The sequence below is a fragment of the Lichenostomus cassidix genome, chromosome Z, assembly GCF_008360975.1.
Source record: "Lichenostomus cassidix isolate B80296 chromosome Z, HeHo_3.0, whole genome shotgun sequence".
Lineage (NCBI taxonomy): Eukaryota > Metazoa > Chordata > Aves > Passeriformes > Meliphagidae > Lichenostomus > Lichenostomus cassidix.
In genome coordinates this window covers 58164714-58183114 of record NC_139511.1, presented here as the reverse complement: position 1 = coordinate 58183114, position 18401 = coordinate 58164714, and the positions used below count along the sequence as shown (strand labels likewise).

Sequence of the window (18401 nt, the reverse complement as noted above, 5' to 3'; positions counted from 1 at the left end):
CTCTTAATTACTCATTTTTTTATTCTCTTGGGAATTTCCTCACCAGTGTGCTTTCATGCAACACATACAAATGTATCTATGCAAGATAGAGCATATGATCTGGAGCAAATCACTGTGATCAGTCACACGTTATACATCACACAAATTTATTCTGATCTATTGTCCGTGTTCTTGCAAGAAGTTCTGACACTCCCATCCCGTATCAATGCTCAGTCTGCTTCTCCTTTGTTTTTCCTCAACAAATTTATGTAAACTAATGCCCCTCTCACTGTGAAGCCATGCAAATGCTTTGCAGCAAAAACCTCAGTCTGCAAATAACTTCATGTCTAGCAGTGCCTACCAGCATGTATAAAGCATTCCCACAAAAACAACCAAATACAAGACTGGAAATGAGGAAATGATCATGTAAAGCAAGCATTTCACCACACAGAATCTCCCTACAAGCAGATGTGAAAATATAGATTTCACTAGTTGCAATGAAAGAACATTTTGTTCTGAGACTGCATTTGGGATACGCAAGCTCTGGCAGGAATTATTTCACTTGAAATAAGTAAAGATAAATTAATACAGTTTCCACTGAATATGCCAGAACAATTATTTTCAGCCTGTTTAAAAATATTCCCAGAATGTACTTCAACATAGCACCACAACGACTGACTTGAAAAAAGTGGTGCAAGCAGGAGGGAGGCCACGTAAGTAGATTATTCACTGAATTTGGCATTGTAGAAGATAGTAAAGGCTACTGCAGCAAAAGTTATAGCTGGCCCTTACTGGTATTTCAATAAAAGGGTTTATGACCATTTCTGTCCTATTTTCTCTTCTTCCCAAACCAATCTTTTCTGAACTGTAGGAGGGGGACACAACTCGCTACTGCTGACAGATTTTAGTGTTTAGGACGCTGATTCATGGTGTAGGGGAAGCTGCTCCCCAGGGCCACCAGTATTTCTGATGTCTCAAGAGGAAGTTCCTTACCTCAAGCTACAGGAACAACTACCAACCAGCTAAGTTCTGCTTGAGAAGAAAAATCAGGTTGAACAGTGCATTTGGAGTGAGGCTGGAGTGAGTGGGTACTTTTGATCAAGATAAAAATGAAAGATGAAACAGCATTTATGTATTAACATTAATATATTTAAGAATTTGGCACTTTAAAATCAGGTGCAGTTAATCACAGAAAATCTTTCTGAAATAAACCCAATGGAGTCCTATTTGAGCAAGTTAAAATCAATGCATTTATTTTTATGTTGCATTCCACAAGTGCTGGATGTGGCCAGGTCAGGTGCACAATGAGGTGTCTCTCCTTTTTCAGCCATACACACTGAGTTGAACTGGGCACAGCACAACAGCCATACCAGCACATGTGCAATTTGAAAAATACAACATCAGAAAACTCAGAAGAATTTTGTTACTGGCAATGGGATCGTCTTGTGTCTCTGAGCATCACAGGTCTTCACAGAAAGCACAAAGACATTAAGTGTATGGATATAAACAAAACAGTTTATTGATTTAACAGATGTTTACAAGGCACTTTCATGTTGCAGTTTAGAACTCCATTTGGCAAAAAGGGGAATCCTTCATAAACCCCACCTTCACTAAATAAAACACACAACTTCAAGGTCAAGTGAAACAACCAAAATATCCAAGCCAGATTCTGACCATAAAACATGTATGTTCCTAGAATCACAAAAGAATTCATAAACATTAAATGGGGTGGTTTTTTGCACTTTCTATATTGACTGTAATTTAGGAATCCAGTATGAGATTCATCCTAGCTAGTTTTTATCATCTCAAAGCTGGACATCTAGCTAAGCCAGAGCAGACTTCTCCCACCAAAATGAAATATCCATGTACGAACAAGCTAAGCTGTCCTCTACTAAAGACTATTCTGTACTGTCCACAGGGAGTTTACTTTAACATAATCAGATTTTTTTTTTTTTTACTAGGGATTCAGGGTGGAATTTTAAAGCAAAATTTGTATGTAGTTACCAGTTACAATATTACCTCTGTACTTTGCATTAAACCAAGTAATCACTGATTAGCAATAAACTTAGATCCACAAAAAGTTTCATTCCATAATATGGCAGGCATTTTGGCAGTTGTCTCACAGCAGCAAAAACTGAGGACAAAAACTGAACGCTGGCACACTTCACTGATTAATTAGGTGTTCAGGCTGATTTTAACTATAAAAAGAAAAACAAAACTGAAAGCAAATCCATCAATGCTTTCAAAATTGAGCCAAATGCTCAAGATTCAATCCCATAATGGCTAATCTACTTGAAATGAACATCTGTTGTCAACCAAAACCATTTCAGAAACAAAGATTGCAGCCCCTTATGCTAAAGCCAAAAGAGCCAGCACAAATTCTACCTTTTTTGAGGTTTTCATTTTCTGCTCACAGCATGCAAATGCTCAAACTCAAGAATACCCATTCAATTGTGAAGTTCCAATGGCACTGCAGTTTTTTTGACTGTCACTGTTATGTAATGGTTTCATTTTTTACATCACCAGCACTATATCAGCCTTATGTTCCATCTCCATTGCACACTGAGCACCACAAATTTGGGCACACCTGTCTTTACACCAATACATTTAGCAAAATCTCATGAAGCACATATTCCATTTCCGTATTTTTGTTCAGCCTGTCACAAGCTGACAGTGTGGATTTTGTAACCAGACTCCAGGAGTTTTCAGCAGTGCACTATTTCTGTACCAAACTGTAGGCACACTGCTTGGTACATATTGAAGAATGAGGTGTCTTTTGCTGTTGACAGGAAGGTCTCGAGGTAGAAAAATGTGAGACAGGTTTCTTTACATGGCAGAAAATGTTGGGATTAAAGTTCTTTACTCCTCCTTGGAGTGTGGCCTGGAGAAGGTGTTGAGGGACCAGGCTGTGCTATTGTCCAGAAGGCTTTTGAGGCAGGCTGCATCTGATCCAGCTGGGATCTGGACGAAGCTGGTGTCTGCTCGGTGTTAGTAGAAGCAGTCTCAGGAACTGGACAGAGACCTACAGTTGTACCTCCACAAAGGGTGCAGGGGTGACCCTGTGGTGGCTGACAACGCCACCTCTCTGGCTAAGAGTCCCAAAGACCTCCTTTTGGAAAGCAAAAAGGGTCCACCATTCTACAGTGGACCTTACAGACCACTGTAGACCTTACATACAGTGATGCACCTGAGACACCTGAATACCCAGAGCCCTCTACACTGATCACACACTTGAACTCACACACTGGCCAGCAGGGAAGAAATGGTAATGGCAGACATAAAAAGTGTGTTACTAGGTTCTAATACATTTTAGCTAGAGCATATAAAGAGTTCATATCTTTAGTCTCTCGTGCTCTAATAACTTGACCAGCTGAAGATGTTGCTTACATATTTTCCAGTGACATGGACCACACTTCTTGCAGTGGGCTCTGAAAAATGCACCACAACCATGTCTGCCCATGGCAGAGGTGGTAAAGGTAAGAAGGACTACCCCCACTGCTCCTGTGTTCAGCTCCCAGAACACAGCAGTACAATTTCCCACAATTCTATAAATGACAGAAACATTTCTATAAATGACAGAAACACACTTAATCATCAACAATTAAAAAAAATCATCCAAAACAAAGCAGCGTGAAACAAATAGACCAAGGACCTTGAGGCCCATAAATCCACTCTATAAAAGTGAAAAAGGCAGTACCTAGGCCTAAATAAAAATGGTATTCCAGTATTTACTGACTGAACACAGTGCTGAGACTGCTGAGAACAGTGTTTTCACAAAGAGGCTGGCTGGAAGCTGTGACAATATAAAGGTACAAAACAGATTGGAAGTTCAGTATTAATAAGAGACTGGTTATGATCACAGCACTATTCCCTTGAAGTCAGCTCATTCTTTGAAGTCAACAGGAATTTTATTATTTGTTTTCAGTGGAAATAAAACTCGACCTTAACTGAAGACTGCACATCACTACTGAGCTTGGATTTCCAAAAATACAAAAATATTCCCTTTGCACAGAAATTATTGCACATTTTATCACTAAAGCAAAGCTGAAGTATGTAATACTTGGTAGTAGAGTATAAGGCACATTGGTTCAGTGTTCTGGAAGATTCAGGGTAAACTGTGAAACTTCAAAAGAAGATACATACTACATGGCAGGATTACTTCTGTCAGTAGCTTCAGGACACATGACAGTATGCAGCACAGGACCTGATTCTACTGCCAGCTGCTTGAATACATAGACTCCAGAGAAAGTCGTCTTTGCTTCACTGAAAGCAGAATTTACCCCCTTCACAGGAGCAGGATATTTTATGCACATCCAGACATAATCTAAGCCTAAAGGTAATTCAGCAGACAGGCTGATTGACAGATACACTGTGCTTGCCATGTGGAGTAGAGGTAATGGATACATTTTACCAGTTTTCAGACACTAAAGGCTAGGGTTCAGCATCAAATAAGGACAAAACAAAACCAAGAGAACAAACAACATCTCACAGTATTCTACCAGAATCCTTATTCACAGCTGTATCATTGTTGCTGGCTTGAATTCTGGATGTCCAGTTCAGTGACTCATCAAAATAGGCACAGCTTTGTTTCTTTAGTATTGGCCTCTGAACAGCCTTCAGGTCAAAATTACATTATTGAAATTAGCACCATGGAAATTACTTATAGAGACAACTTAAGTTCTTCAAAAAGAAGTAGTGATTCTGGAAATAATACAAAACCTTTAAAGCAAAATTAGTTTTTAAAAAAACCTCAAAAAGTTCTATTAGAGATATATGATCCATGATGGAAGATTCTATTTTACCTGTCATAGGAAATAAAAAATACTGCATACATAGGGTGTACTCAAAATCTATGAGGCCAAATTCCCCACTGAATTAAATGAGAATTTTGCTGACATACCAACTGAAAATCTTCTTTTATGGCCACTGAAATCGGTAGGATTATTATTATTCATAAAAATTATTGTTTCACAGGTATTTAGATTCCATCTAACGCACATTATTTCATTTGCCCTATAATAAATGAATGTAATACAGAAAAAATTATATGTCAACTCTCTTTTCTATACTACATCAATTAGCATGACCAAAACTGGTGTAACTATACCCAGTACTGATTGCGCTTCAAAGTTGGGTTTGTTTTTCGACAATATTGGATCATTTCAGGATCAAGATTTAAAAAGCTGTTTTTCAGATGCCTTTCTATAGTTGGAGAAACCACTGTAGGAACCAGCTGCTCATGTCTTACTGCCATGAATGTTGAGGCTGTATTTCTCTCAGCCCCCTTCAGGAGAGGAGTCACTGTGACAGTGGGCACAGTCAAGCTCCGTTCCAGACATCGATCTGGACTACTGAGGACTGCATCTGTTTGACTTTTGACAAGAGGTTTTGTCTTCTCTTTCTTCTGACACATTAACAAAATGCACACAGAAGTGACAGCAACAATGAGCAGCACAGACACCAGGACCAGGGGGATAATGATGTACCAAAGGTTGCTTTCACCTGCCTCCTCTCTGGGACTCTTGGCATTAACCTGGTTTGTAGTCTTCAACTCCTCAGATACACTTGTTACCACTGCGAGATTTAGCAATGGGCCTTCCTCATGTAGATTTCCCCAGTGACTCTGCCCTGCCCACACAGTTGGTTCAGTCTTCTGTGGTGCTACTGCAGGCTCTTCGTTCTGTGAGGAGAATGGTGCCCCATCCTTTGAGGTAGAGTGAGCCTTGAAAGTGGCCGTGCTGGTTACAAAAGGCACTTCTGCTGTAAAACCCTGCACAAGTGGAGGACTGTGTGGCACAACAGAGTACTGAAAACAGCCAACGGCAGGCTGCACAGAATCTGCCCTGAGTATAAATGTAAATGAGTCATTCAACACATCAATGCCTGTCATATTTGTGTCTATGTCTAGAAGCAAAACACCACTATCAATGTCAGCCTGGGTAAATGTCTGAGTATCTTCAAACACTGCATCACTCACAAACCTTTTCTTTACAATCCTTCCATGAGAGGGGGGAACTATCACTTCAAATCTAGGATTACTGTTTGTCAAATTGGCTAGCTCAGAAGCATCCAGGTCACTGCTTCCAAATTTATAAGCAGCTTGATTTGAAATCTGCAGGTCAGGTACAATTTGTACTAAAGGCTTCACTGTGATGTTCAGCACTTGTCCTGTTAGATTCCTTTCTGCAGTGAAAAGCATAAATTCCAGTACTTCATTGGAAGCACTGAGATTTGTCAGATGGTAAGAAAGCCTTCCTGAGTCCAAATCAGCCTGCTCAAATTTAGTAACCGGCACATTTCCAATCATGAGGTGCCCATATTTGAGTGGCTGAGTTATCTCATAAGTAATATTAGTGCTTTTTCCATTTGTGACACCTGCAAGCTGAACGTCAGTAATAGTGACAGATGTCTGGCCCTGTGGCAGTGCAACATTGGTAAGGTTGACTAGGACAAGAGTGATTGGTACGACTTCAAGACTAAAGAGTTTGTATAAAGGGCGATGTTTACCATCAGTCACACTGAAATAAAACACCCCAGAAGATGAACTTCCATCCTGTACAAACCAGACTTTACCACTGTCAACGTCAGCTTGTGTGAAATCTTTTATAGAGACACTGAGATTGCTTTTCATTGCTAAGTAACCATTATTGGGGTTGCTAACAATGGTGTATTTCAGCTCAGCTGGGGCATTATCTAAGTCTTCAACTTTCAGATTCTCTGCCCCCAGCATTGACACGTCTCCCTGCAGGACTTTCAAGTGCAGTCTTTTAGTCTTCAGCTCTGGAGATTGGTCATTCACTGGGAAAACAGTGATATTAAACATCTCCTCTAAAACTTCACTATGGGGCTTTGTAGCAGGCTTGCTCTTTAGGTTTAACCAAACAGCAAAAGTGAAATTGTCATTAAGAGATTCAGAATTATCATGTATATACATAATTCCAAATTTGTTCAGTATGTATTGGGAGAAGTTAGGTTTCTCTTTGGTAACATTTCGTTCTCCAACAAAAATCATGCCATGTTGGGGTAAAGATACAACCTGATACCACACTTCATACATGGAGCGCTGTACGTCAGGTAGCTTAATCAATAGGTTTGAAGCATCTAAATTTGTTTTGTTGATTAACACTCTACCTCCTTCCTGGACTATGGCACCTGGCAGAAACAAAGAGAATCTTAGAAACTGAACATTTTATAGTTGCACTATGTCAGAAATTACATATCAAACACTGAAGATGGTCAGAAAATTTTCTCCTTTGACATATCCTTGATTTCCACATCTCATGGCTAAAAATATGTTACCACTACTTTTAAAATACAATAACATGTAAGAGACAAGATTTTTGACTGATGTATACACTAAGATTAAAAAATTATCAATATCTCAAAGCTTCTGGCTCTGTTTTTGCCAACCACTATAGAAAACAAAATACCTTCTACAGCAGTAGGAAGCATCAAACATAGGTAGTTAATCTCATTTCTAAAGATGCAGTGAATGAAGCTTTCCAAGCTATTATCTACACTACTCTCTGTCTCAGAAGTATTCTAGTCACTGCTTAATGAAGAGAAAGAGACCTTTATTTTCTCAGCTCTTTAATGGAACTGTGACAGATCCAAAGCAATCTGGAGCCCAAAGAATGAAGCATTTTTACCTGTATTTGCTAGAAGACGACTATTCCAATCATGCCTGGCACTTTCATATGAAATGACAACATGGAACACTTGGATATCCAGAGCTGATGGTGGAGAGGAGACAGTAAATGTAAAGAAATCTTCTGCACTCCAGTCAGCTAACTCAGCATGTAAGTGTTCATATACGACCACACCTTCATCAACCTGTTCCAGGTAAAGAAAAGACATAAGGATAAGAGTAAAACTTATTATAAATAGAGGAGTGTTAAGGACAGAAAACATCTTGAGAACACTGTTCAAAGAGGCCTTTGTACCTTACTCCATGCACAGTGAATACAGAATCACAGTATTGTTCAGGTTGCAAAAGACCTTTAAACTCAAATCCAACTGTTAATCCAGAGCTGCCAAATTTACCACTAAACCACGTCCCAAGTACCACATCTACACATATTTTAAAATATTTAGGTTGGTGATTCAACCACTTATCTCAGCAATCTGGTTCAGTACTTGGCCATGCTTCACATGAAGAAAGGTGTTGTACTATTCCATTTAAACCTCCCCTGGCACAACTTGAGGCCATGTCCTCTCATCCTACCGCTTGTTACGTGGGAGAAGAGCCTGACCTCCACCTGGCCACAACCTCTTCTCAGGCAGTTTAGAGAGTGATAATGTCTGCCCTGAGCCTCCTTTTCTCCAGGCTAAACACCCCCAGCTCCCTCAGCTGCTCCTCACAGCACTTGTGCTCCAGACCCGTCCCCAGCTCCATTGCCCTTCTCTGGACTCACTGCAGCACCTCAATGTCTTTCTTGCAGTGAGGAAGAGCTGGACACAGCACTCGAGGTGTGGCCTCACCAGTGCCCAGTACAGGGGGACAATCCCTGCCCTGCTCCTGCTGGCCACACCATTGCTGATCCAGGCCAGGATGCCATTGGCCTTCTTGGCCACCTGGGCACACCCTGGCTCATGTTCAGCTGCTGTCACCAGCACCTCCAGGTCCTTTTCCACTGGGCACTTTCCAGTCACTCTGCCCTAGCCTGTGGCACTGCCTGGGGTTGTTGTGACCCAAGGGCAGGACCTGCCCCTGGGCCTTGCTGAACCTCACAGCATTGTCGTGGGCCTGTATGTACACTGAGATTATATTGCATTTATTTTTCTCTTAAGATGGACTCTGTGTTGCCAGATAAGCTTACCTGAAAGTGGGTGAAATGGTACTGGGCGTGAATGCCTACTAAAATCCCTATGTGAAGAGCAGAGATATATAACAAGAAACTGTCTCAAACTAGCAATGGTAATGGTGATCATGAGCTCAGTTGGACTGTATTTTCAGTACATCAGAGTGACATTTGTCTTAGGGGTTTTTTTGTTTGGACACTAGTAGGGCTGGACTCCTTGTCCTGAAAAGGCACATGAAAGGCTGAAGGCTGGAAAAGGACTTTGATGCAGTTACTTCCTGTGAACAGCAAAGGATACTTGGTAAGAGACTAAGAAAACCAGAAGTGTAAAGACCACTGGTATTACTCTCACTGATAAGCAAAGAATTGATGGAACCACACAGTGGAAAATTTCGACATCACAGCAACAAGGGGATTCCTAAAAGACAGGAAGGAATCTGTTTTGTCCTATCCCTGCCTGCATGGACCTTGCAGATCATCATACTCAAGAGAATCTAATCAGTCCACTGTGAATAATCAAGCTTCAAAATATTGCAAGATACAGCAGTAAATCTCCAGAGAAACAAATGCACCTACAAGATAAAAGCATTTGTCTCTTTAGACTGCAAAAAAAAAAAAAAGCAGTATTTTCAGATTATTTCTCACCAGCTGGAACTATACCTGAATTTTAAGATCAATACCATAATACACTGGAACTGCAATAGAATTCCTAATGACAGCAAGACTAGAACACTTATTGAATCTCATCCAGTACATTCAGCATCTGGTTTGCTTGATAATTAATTCACTGGCCTGGAGAGATGACAGTTAAACCTGTTAAATACTTGGCAAGTTCCCAGGCAACCACTGACCTGACCTGCATGTGTTAGTTTGTAATTGCCAGAGCGAACCTTGTGTGAGATGGCGCTGGCTCTAAATTTATTATTTTAACACACTCCTCACATCCTGTAAACACCTTGAAGGGACTCATTAGCACACATTTCTATCACATATGCCTGAAAGATGTAAAAAGGAAAAAAAAAAACCCTACTGTTATCACAGATGAAGCATTTTAGTGGTATAGAATCTGAGGCGCGAATAGATAGAAATTGAATCCTGAAATTACTGCAACAGCCCCCATTGAGATCACCAGGGAAGCTGGGCTGTTAGGGTCAGTTTTTTCAGCAGCCTCAAAACCATCCCTCTTTTTTCTCTAAAAAATTCAGAGTGATATGATAAAATACTATATGCACATCTCCAAGTTTCTGCTTTCTCTATACTAATTTCATTCTTAATAGCTATTATAGGACAAACAAAAAAGGGTATGTTAGTTCAGGGTCATTTTCCAAAGCCTCTAGGACTTCAAGCTGAGGACAGCAAATTTTTGTAACAAGTACATGCACAATATACATCCTTTAAATTCAACACTGTTTAGTATGAATCTTGGCTGGTTGGTTGGGTACGTTTTTTTTATTGCAAATCCATGCCAATGTCTGGGCTAAGAACAGAATGGAATTGGTGAGGATTTGTGTTTACCTCTGCAATGACTCGAAATATAATGACAAAGCTGTGGTTTGCTGCAAGATGAAAATACTTCTAAGATATCCTAGAAAGTACTGCAGAGAAAATCAAAAAGCAAACATCATGTTGAAAACCTCCCGTGTTACTCAAGAGTGTTTAATGTGCAAATAATTTTCTTACATTAGCTGAACAACATCTGTTCAAGAAAAAATGTCTTGGAATGCAATAGTAATTTCAATTCTTTTTTTTTCCTTTGGCAAGAAATCCATAAACCACAGGGCACAGGGAAGAGTTCAGCACCCCAGCAACAGTGATAACTACTTTTATAAGCTAGCAGCACAGTACTTTTCCAAAGTGAAATTTCAAGTTCCTCAACACAGAATTAGGTCAATGAAAACCCAAAGACCTACACTAATGCAAAATTTTTTTCAATTCAAATCAGATTTACAAGCTTATTACCAAACAGAAACTAAATGCCTTGGTCTCCATTACATGGAAAATGTACAATGTTTGTAACATAAATGCAGTTTTCTCACTCACTCACTCACTCATATTTAACTCTCTGATTACAACACAATGGACTGAAAGTTTATTTAGGATCCTTTTTTTCTCCCTTATATCTCATTCTCTATCTCTAGAATAAACAGCAAGCTGGTTTTGGTACCTTAATTCCACATTCAAGAAGTCACTTAGCTCTACTTGTTTGAAATTATGATTTCAATGACTAATTGAAATATCTCCAACAGACATGAAAAGCATACATATTATTACAGGTCAAATCCCTACAAAATTTACAAAGTTCAAAGGAAAGTTAGCTATACATTAGTGAAAACTAAAGCTAGGGAGAGTAAGTGGCATGTTCTGACATGGTACTGTCTGATTAACACAAATAATGGTCATATCCATAGGCAAAAGAAGTGACACTTCAAAACCCTAGCTGAAAGATTTTCTGTCTAATATGCTTAACTGTTTCATCTGATACTCATAAAAATCACACACATTGGGATCAGAAGGGAACAGTGTCATTATACAGTTCACCTCTTTCATAAAACAAGACAAAACTCAGCAACTTTTGAAACAGCTACATTTAAAATCTGTAAACATATGTTTTTCCATAAGGAAAGTCAGAAGATTGATCCCCTTTTGTCTCCCTCACTTCAATTTTCTGAGAATAGCTTAATGCATGCTGAAGATACAGTTATATTCAGATTCTGCACACAGACAATAAATTCCTTTTGCAAAAGAATTTTTCCACCAAGTTACATAAGCTGCCACGTTTCAGTCATTCAGCATGAGAACCTGTATTGCTTAGTACCACAGCCAATTCAGTCAATAAAAGTCATCCTGGGGACACCCACGAGGACTGTGTACAGCTGAAATGAATCTGATACTTGGACTTTTCCTAGAGAAAAAGGCTACTGCTTCTGCCAAAACCGAAACACTTCCTACCTCTGACTACTGGTTAATGGCACCAGAACAGGTCTTCTTGACAAATAGTGTTACAAGCAAAACAGTGGAAATTGCCAAGACCCTGCTAGTATCCAAGCAGGAGTACAAAGGCTCCTCTTGTGTTCATTACTAGATGCAAATGACATAGCTAATCTGGGTGATTGCACTTATGGGTCACATATGCCTGGTTACTTAACAGATATAAATGGATCACATAAAGAATAACCAACTCAGATACCCTTTGAAGTAACAATCTACCCCTCAACTAGCTATTATAAAGTAAATGCTTACCATAGACTGTGTAAAACTGAAGATCTCCTGAGTGGTGTTATCAGAATCTACTCTCATCAGCTTTCCAAGTTTTGGGGAAGTTGCAATCACAAAAGTTATAGTTCTGTTTCCTGCATTGGTCACATCATTGGTTACAGCTTTCAGATCATGTTGTGAAATAGGTTTCCTGGAACCTAAAAAATGTCAATTATAGGAAGAAGATTTACAAGAGCATTTTTTTCCAAAAGGTTAAGTTTTGTATGCACAACTCACACTCTCACCCAGGTAGTCTACTTAGCATTTCAATAATGTAGTATCAGCAGAGTTACTCTTTTTCTAGCTACCTTCTGGTGACAACCCTTCCATAGCTTTTTCAATCAAAAAGCCCATTAGTTGGATGTACCCTTGTTTTAAAGATGCAAAAAATGCAGTTCTCTTCAGCATATGTAATTGCTAATTACTGGCTTCTGCAAAAAACACACCAAGTATGGAATAGAGCATGTAAAAGAACTTTTGTTTCCACATCACATGTCTAGAACTGAACCCAAACTCCAATGTTTCTGGTATTCCCTGTCGCCACAGAAGACACTCATCGAGAAGAATTTCATTGAAAGAAGCCTCAACACAGCAAAGTTTCTAGTGAAAACATAAACCAAAGTCAATCATTAACAGAAGTATGCTTTATCAATATGAAATAGGATTTTCATTAAATGAAATTAAAATGTAAGTACTGAATTAAACAAATTAGGAAGAAGACCATATAACAAATAACAGCTTGAAATGAAATAATGTATTATTTATTAAGGTGGATGAAGATTGAGTGGTAACAAAATACTTTTAATACACAGCACCACACTAATCTAATTAAAGTTACTACCTTCTGTCTTAAAGACTGTAAAGAGCTTTCTGGCATTAGTCAAACCAAGACAATTTTTGACATTGCTGTGACAAAACCAAACCTAGTAATTTCCTAAAAGAAAAGAAGTTTTATCTGGCTTCTTTTTGATGCCATTTCAAGGTACACAATCAGCAAACTAAAATTCATGTTCAATTATAATTTTGGAGGAGTAACAGATTCCCATAATCCTATTTCCCCTGTATTTCCAGTTCTGCCTCCATTTTCACATTTTCTTTTTCCCTTGAGCAACAAGCTTTTATAGGTTTCATTACATAAATTAAAAGACTATATAGTAGTATATATCCTTGAAGTCTGAATTATCAATCCATCTTCAAAAAAGGATAATTTTCATACAAGAATAACACAAAATAACATATATATATTCAGAAGAAAAAAATACTGTAAGGACACTGAAGAAGAGGGATGATTTGCAGGCCATTATTAATACTAGGAGTCTGCTTGTTCACATCTGCTTGTGCTCTGGTTCAAATAACTATTTTGATACAGATTTGCTATAATAAGAACTTCTGCCTCTGCCTGTTTTCTGATTTTTACCTTCCCATGTCTCTCTGTGTCCATACTGTTTTGAAAAGTGAAGGAGTCCCTCAGGTGGAGAAAAATTCTCCCGCACAGTATCTAATTCAAGAAGTCTTCTTCCTCTGCCTCTCCTTTCTTTTCCCTTTTTTGTGTGACAGGCATGGAGGGAAGCATGACCTCGTGTGTACAGCAGATGTGGTCAAAGATGCACAACTATGCACAACAGTTTATCAGACCCCATAAATCTGCAAATGCAGATATTTATCAATAACCTGCTACTTATGCAAATCAGGCCTTATTGCCTTAACAGAGTAGGACAGAGTAACTCTGAAACATGGTCACACTGTAGTGATGGAAGTTACTGCTCCAATTTTTCATAACCATACCAGGGTATCACACCACTGCCATCACAGAGCAGGGCCATGGGGAGCAACGATGTCTGCCACAAAACTCCCTTGGTTCCTAACAGACCTGACCTCACTCACTGCACAGCACAGGCTGAAATACAGTCTGTACACACAAACAACACGTCTATCATGCTCTCCTGTAAAACAACTTCCTGCCCCAAACATCACACTGGGTGTGTGAACCTTCTCCTTCACCCAATCCTGACCTGAGAGTTGAGAACCTTCCCCAGCACCCACAGTAGCTCTCTGGTCTGACACCTCAATGAGGAGAGGAAGGTTATTTGCCAGCCAACAGACTGGGTGAAGGAAAACGAAGTGAGAACGCCGTCTGTGTGTCCCTGATCACAGGAGAGGTCATAACAACAACCCAACCCAAACACAGGCGACTCAACAGTGATAGAGGAGGAAGACACACAACAAGAGCAGGTGATGCTGAGTAGGACCAAGCTAATCAGTTCAAGTAGACCGCAACAGCAAAAGGTCAGTGCCTAATAATTTTGTTACACATTGTTACTGCCTATATTTAAGATGTGGAAAATGCTTTGGCGTGAGCATTCTGCCTATTGCTGCTAAACAGTTAAAAATCATCTCATCTACGGACTGATCTACAGACACCTCTGCTTCCAATTAACTACAAGTCAGGCTTCCTCTTCTTCTCAGAGAAACTCAGCTCATTCCTTGTTTGAGCAATTGCCTTCCTGAAGAAGCAAATCCTCACACTGCACATATCTAGCATACGTTAGAAAAAGCTAATATATCTAGCAGTCAATTTTCTGAGCACACTGAATAAAACAAGCTTCTGTTAAACAGAAAAAAAATCTATAAATCGCGTAAACTGATCTAGTACATCCAACACAAAAGAAGACAGTAGTACATGCTCTTATAAAATTGCAGAACAATGTGCTTTAGAGAATAGTTTACACCCAGTCATGAAGACGTGGTAAATTCTTCACAATAAATTCAATTTTTACTACCACAGAGACGACTTCTCAAGCTGGCTCAAAATAAACTTTTTTTTTGTAGTGCTATAAAATATAACAGGACACTGGCTCTTTTTTTAATATATATTAACCATTTGGCACTGTTATTGTTGTAATAGTCATTTCATGATGGCAAAATACAGCTGAATGCCATACAGCTCCAGAATGTCTTTAAAATATACCATAACGAGAACATGTGAAAAAGCTAGTAACACTTATTAACACCTAAAAGGAATTCTGCTAACCCAAACTAAGTGAGAATTCAAGAAAAAACTGCAACTTTGGATGAATACGGTTTGCAGAGCCGAAAGAAATACTGTATTTTGTAAACTGAAAAACTGATTGATGGTCTAGAGACTTTGCCTCCTATGGAAGTATTAGGCATACTTTTCTTACAATTATCATTGGCTTAGGATAGAATTCCAGTAAATCTCCGTGCCAAAGGCAACCTTACAAACCAAAATTCAGGTTAATAAGCTTTGTAAGTGGATTTACGTGAATCCCATTTATACTGACTGAATTAGAAGATCATGCTGCTACAATCTCATTTTTTGTTGCCTGTATTTAAGTGGCTTTTGTTACAAACCTGTGTTTATGCAACTTATATTCAGGAAGTTTAAGAAGATAAAGTGCTCCTCTTCCATATCCAATTAATTAATCATGGTACAGATTAATACCTCTAGAACTCTGCCAGTTCTTAACACCTTTCTGATTCTAAAGATCATATTCAGAGGAAAAAAAGAAGGCAGCACAAACAAAACTGTGATGCAAGATATTGCTGAGAGAAAACGAATCTTTATATGTCCTTTAATCCTGCAATAAATGTTAGATTCCTAACTCAATGAGGGATTACTCTTGCCAGTGCAAAGCAGTAAATGGCTCTGGTGAGACTTCTAAGCACAACTCCTCCTTCAATGGTATGTTTTCACTAAAAAAATACTCACCTGCTGAACCAATTAGCTACAAATGCATAAATATGAATCAAAGTTTTCAGTCTTTCTGATTCATCAGTGAGTCTGTGCTGCTCTCCACAACTCATTTTAAAGAAAAGAAAAGTGAACTAGCAATCTGGAAAACTTATATGTTCTATTCAGAATCTCATGGACACAAGCTTCACTCTTCTATCACTCTTACAAGGCAATCTAACAACCACCTAAGACATCTCTAAATATTTGAATAGAATATAGAACTTTTAAACAAGCCTAATGGGAAATCTCCAGAGCTTAGGCAGACTTGAACATTTCACTGCCAGTTTCTACAACTCCAAGCATGCGCATATCAAAAAGTTAAAGACTACAAAACGAAAAAGCACTATCTTGTTTGAGAAAACATTAACCCTTTTTAAAAAAAATACAGATGAATGTGGGCAGGCACAGTTTTCCACAGTTTAGTCAGTTAAGGATCTGACAAATAACTCTGTATTATGCCATATTTTCAAGCAAAAAAAATCATTATAATCTTAAAAAACAGACCTGGAAAGATTCTGAGTCCTTTGTTCACTTCAAGGCTAATGACCAGCATCCGAGCTGTGATGCTAAAAATCTGTCGGGGTGCTAAGTTCAAACCATCTGTCACCTGAAAGTTGAAGCCTCCAGACATTGTCCCTGTAGAAATCAAAATCATAAATTTATTCTTGTATTACTCTGTCATACAAAACACAAACATACACTGGACACCTTTCTCTCTTGGCTACAGTGACATACGGTTGAGGAATACATTCAGATCAGGTAGCTCTGGGTGCAGCTGCAGTGGAGCTGCAGGTTGAGCTCAGGGTGGCAGGAGCCCAAGGCAAGAGACCTTGAACTGTCAACCCTTTGCTTAACAAAGGGCACAGGGACCTGCAGCCAGGGATCAGCCCTCAGAGACACGGCAGGAGCCAAAGCCTCCAGACTTTCATGGCTTACACTGTGAAGTCTTTTGGTCAGGGTCCCACCTCAGGGACTCCTAGCTTGAGCTGTTATGCTGTTGTTGCACCATGATCAAATTATTTTAAGGATACATGCACCTGAGATTCTGCTCATGCACCAGAGATTCTGCTAAGGGAAACATGGGATCAAGTCAGGGAAATGCTGTCTAACTGTGTGAGTGTGGGGCGTGCAGAGTCAAGCAGGGCTTCTATCAGCTCACTGAAACCACCAGATGTGAAGGGGGCTCTGTCTCAACAACGAAAGTCTTGGGTGGTACCAGTGTGACTCACAAAGTGGCTCCTGGATGGGCAGACAGGAAAGTTTCGTTAGCAATATATCCAAAATCATCCTGAAAGCAACTTTGGATCAGAACCCTTGTATCTTAACTAGAATTAAATAAATTAATAATGCAATTAATACCTTCCCCAGGAAGAACTACTGGCCATTGTTTTCAGTGAAGGCCAGACATCCCTTAAATGTAAATCAGCAAGAGTGCCCCCTTTTTCTCTTTCTTCACTGACTCAGTAGAGCTGAAATCAAGTTAAACTTGGGGAGACAATGACTCTGATTTCCAACTCCATTTATGTCCTAGAAAGATCCAAAGCACTTAAGCAACCACAATTTGGCAAAGAAGGAATTTGGGGAGAAAAGTATCTAGAATGCTCTTCCATTTTGTTTTAGATTTAAAGGTCTGAATCAATTCTTGGGATGTTTCCTTAGCCTCTTCGCTGCACTTCAGCTTTGCTGAAGAAGGTATGTTGTCACAGCTTAAACTATTTCAGAGGTTATGTGTACTCATAATAAATGCACTTTTTTCCCTTTAATCTTAGGACCTGTATGTGCTTTGGCACATACAATAGCAAAATATCTCCAGGAGTCTGACTGGATTCCTGTAAAAATACATCTCTCAGAACTGACAGGCTGCTTTTAAGCAGAGGCTCTCCAGGCTATTCAACTAGGTAGAAAGAATGAAAAAGTGAAACATTAACCGTTATGAAGAGTCACCATGGCCTTTTATTTGCTTTGCCAAATTTAGCCACAAGATACTGCCATGAGAATAGACACTGAAAGCAAGAGGGTGCCATGTCAGCATACATTGCCTAACTACAAATTAACAGATCAGAAGAAGCAAATGTGGGTTCTGAGACTACAGTTAACAACACTCCTAAGAAGTGCTCTCAGATTCAGCCAGTCACTGAAGCAGCTCTGGAAGATCAGATCATATTGTTTTTATTTTAGAAGTTTTTATTTTCTGATGTATTCTCCCAATAAAAATGAACCAGCTGCTTATTTTAAAAAGCATCATGGAGTCTACTATTTGCACTAAGTTGAAAAAAAGCCCAAGCAAACATGCTTACATAGCCTCACTTGCTTTTTTGGCTAAGGCAGATCAACTGCTTGATTGACACAGACATTGTGTCATCAGCAGTCAGGAACAGAACTACATCTCAAAGTTCTGCTTGGGTGGAGCATTTATTATTTTATCACAATTAATTTGTAAAGACATATTTAATCAGAGGTGATTAAAAGGACACCAGAAAGAGGGTTTGTAAAAGCTGCATTGAGAAGACACTAAGACTTCAGAACCAAAAATAATTCAATTCATTACTGCCCTAAGAAAAACACTGTCAGGGTTTAAGGGCAGGCCCTATACTGCAAAAGCAAGAGGGGAG

General features: G+C 39.2%; 1 protein-coding gene across 2 annotated transcripts in view; it reads right to left on the bottom strand.

Moving 5' to 3' along the window:
* Window positions 1-1480: 1480 nt before the first annotated feature.
* LOC146424993 (chondroitin sulfate proteoglycan 4-like) overlaps window positions 1481-18401 on the bottom strand; it is a 42272-nt gene continuing 25351 nt past the window's right edge. Inside the window, exons 7-10 of one of the 2 annotated variants that reach the window (XM_085041906.1) lie at window positions 16294-16425; window positions 12021-12193; window positions 7629-7812; window positions 1481-7131 (exon numbers count right to left, since the gene is read on the bottom strand). In XM_085041906.1, the coding sequence (XP_084898032.1) occupies window positions 5081-7131; window positions 7629-7812; window positions 12021-12193; window positions 16294-16425 (2540 nt within the window). In that variant the 3' untranslated portion in view covers window positions 1481-5080. The remainder of the gene's footprint in view (window positions 7132-7628; window positions 7813-12020; window positions 12194-16293; window positions 16426-18401) is intronic. The other variant, XM_085041908.1, reaches the window with a different exon arrangement.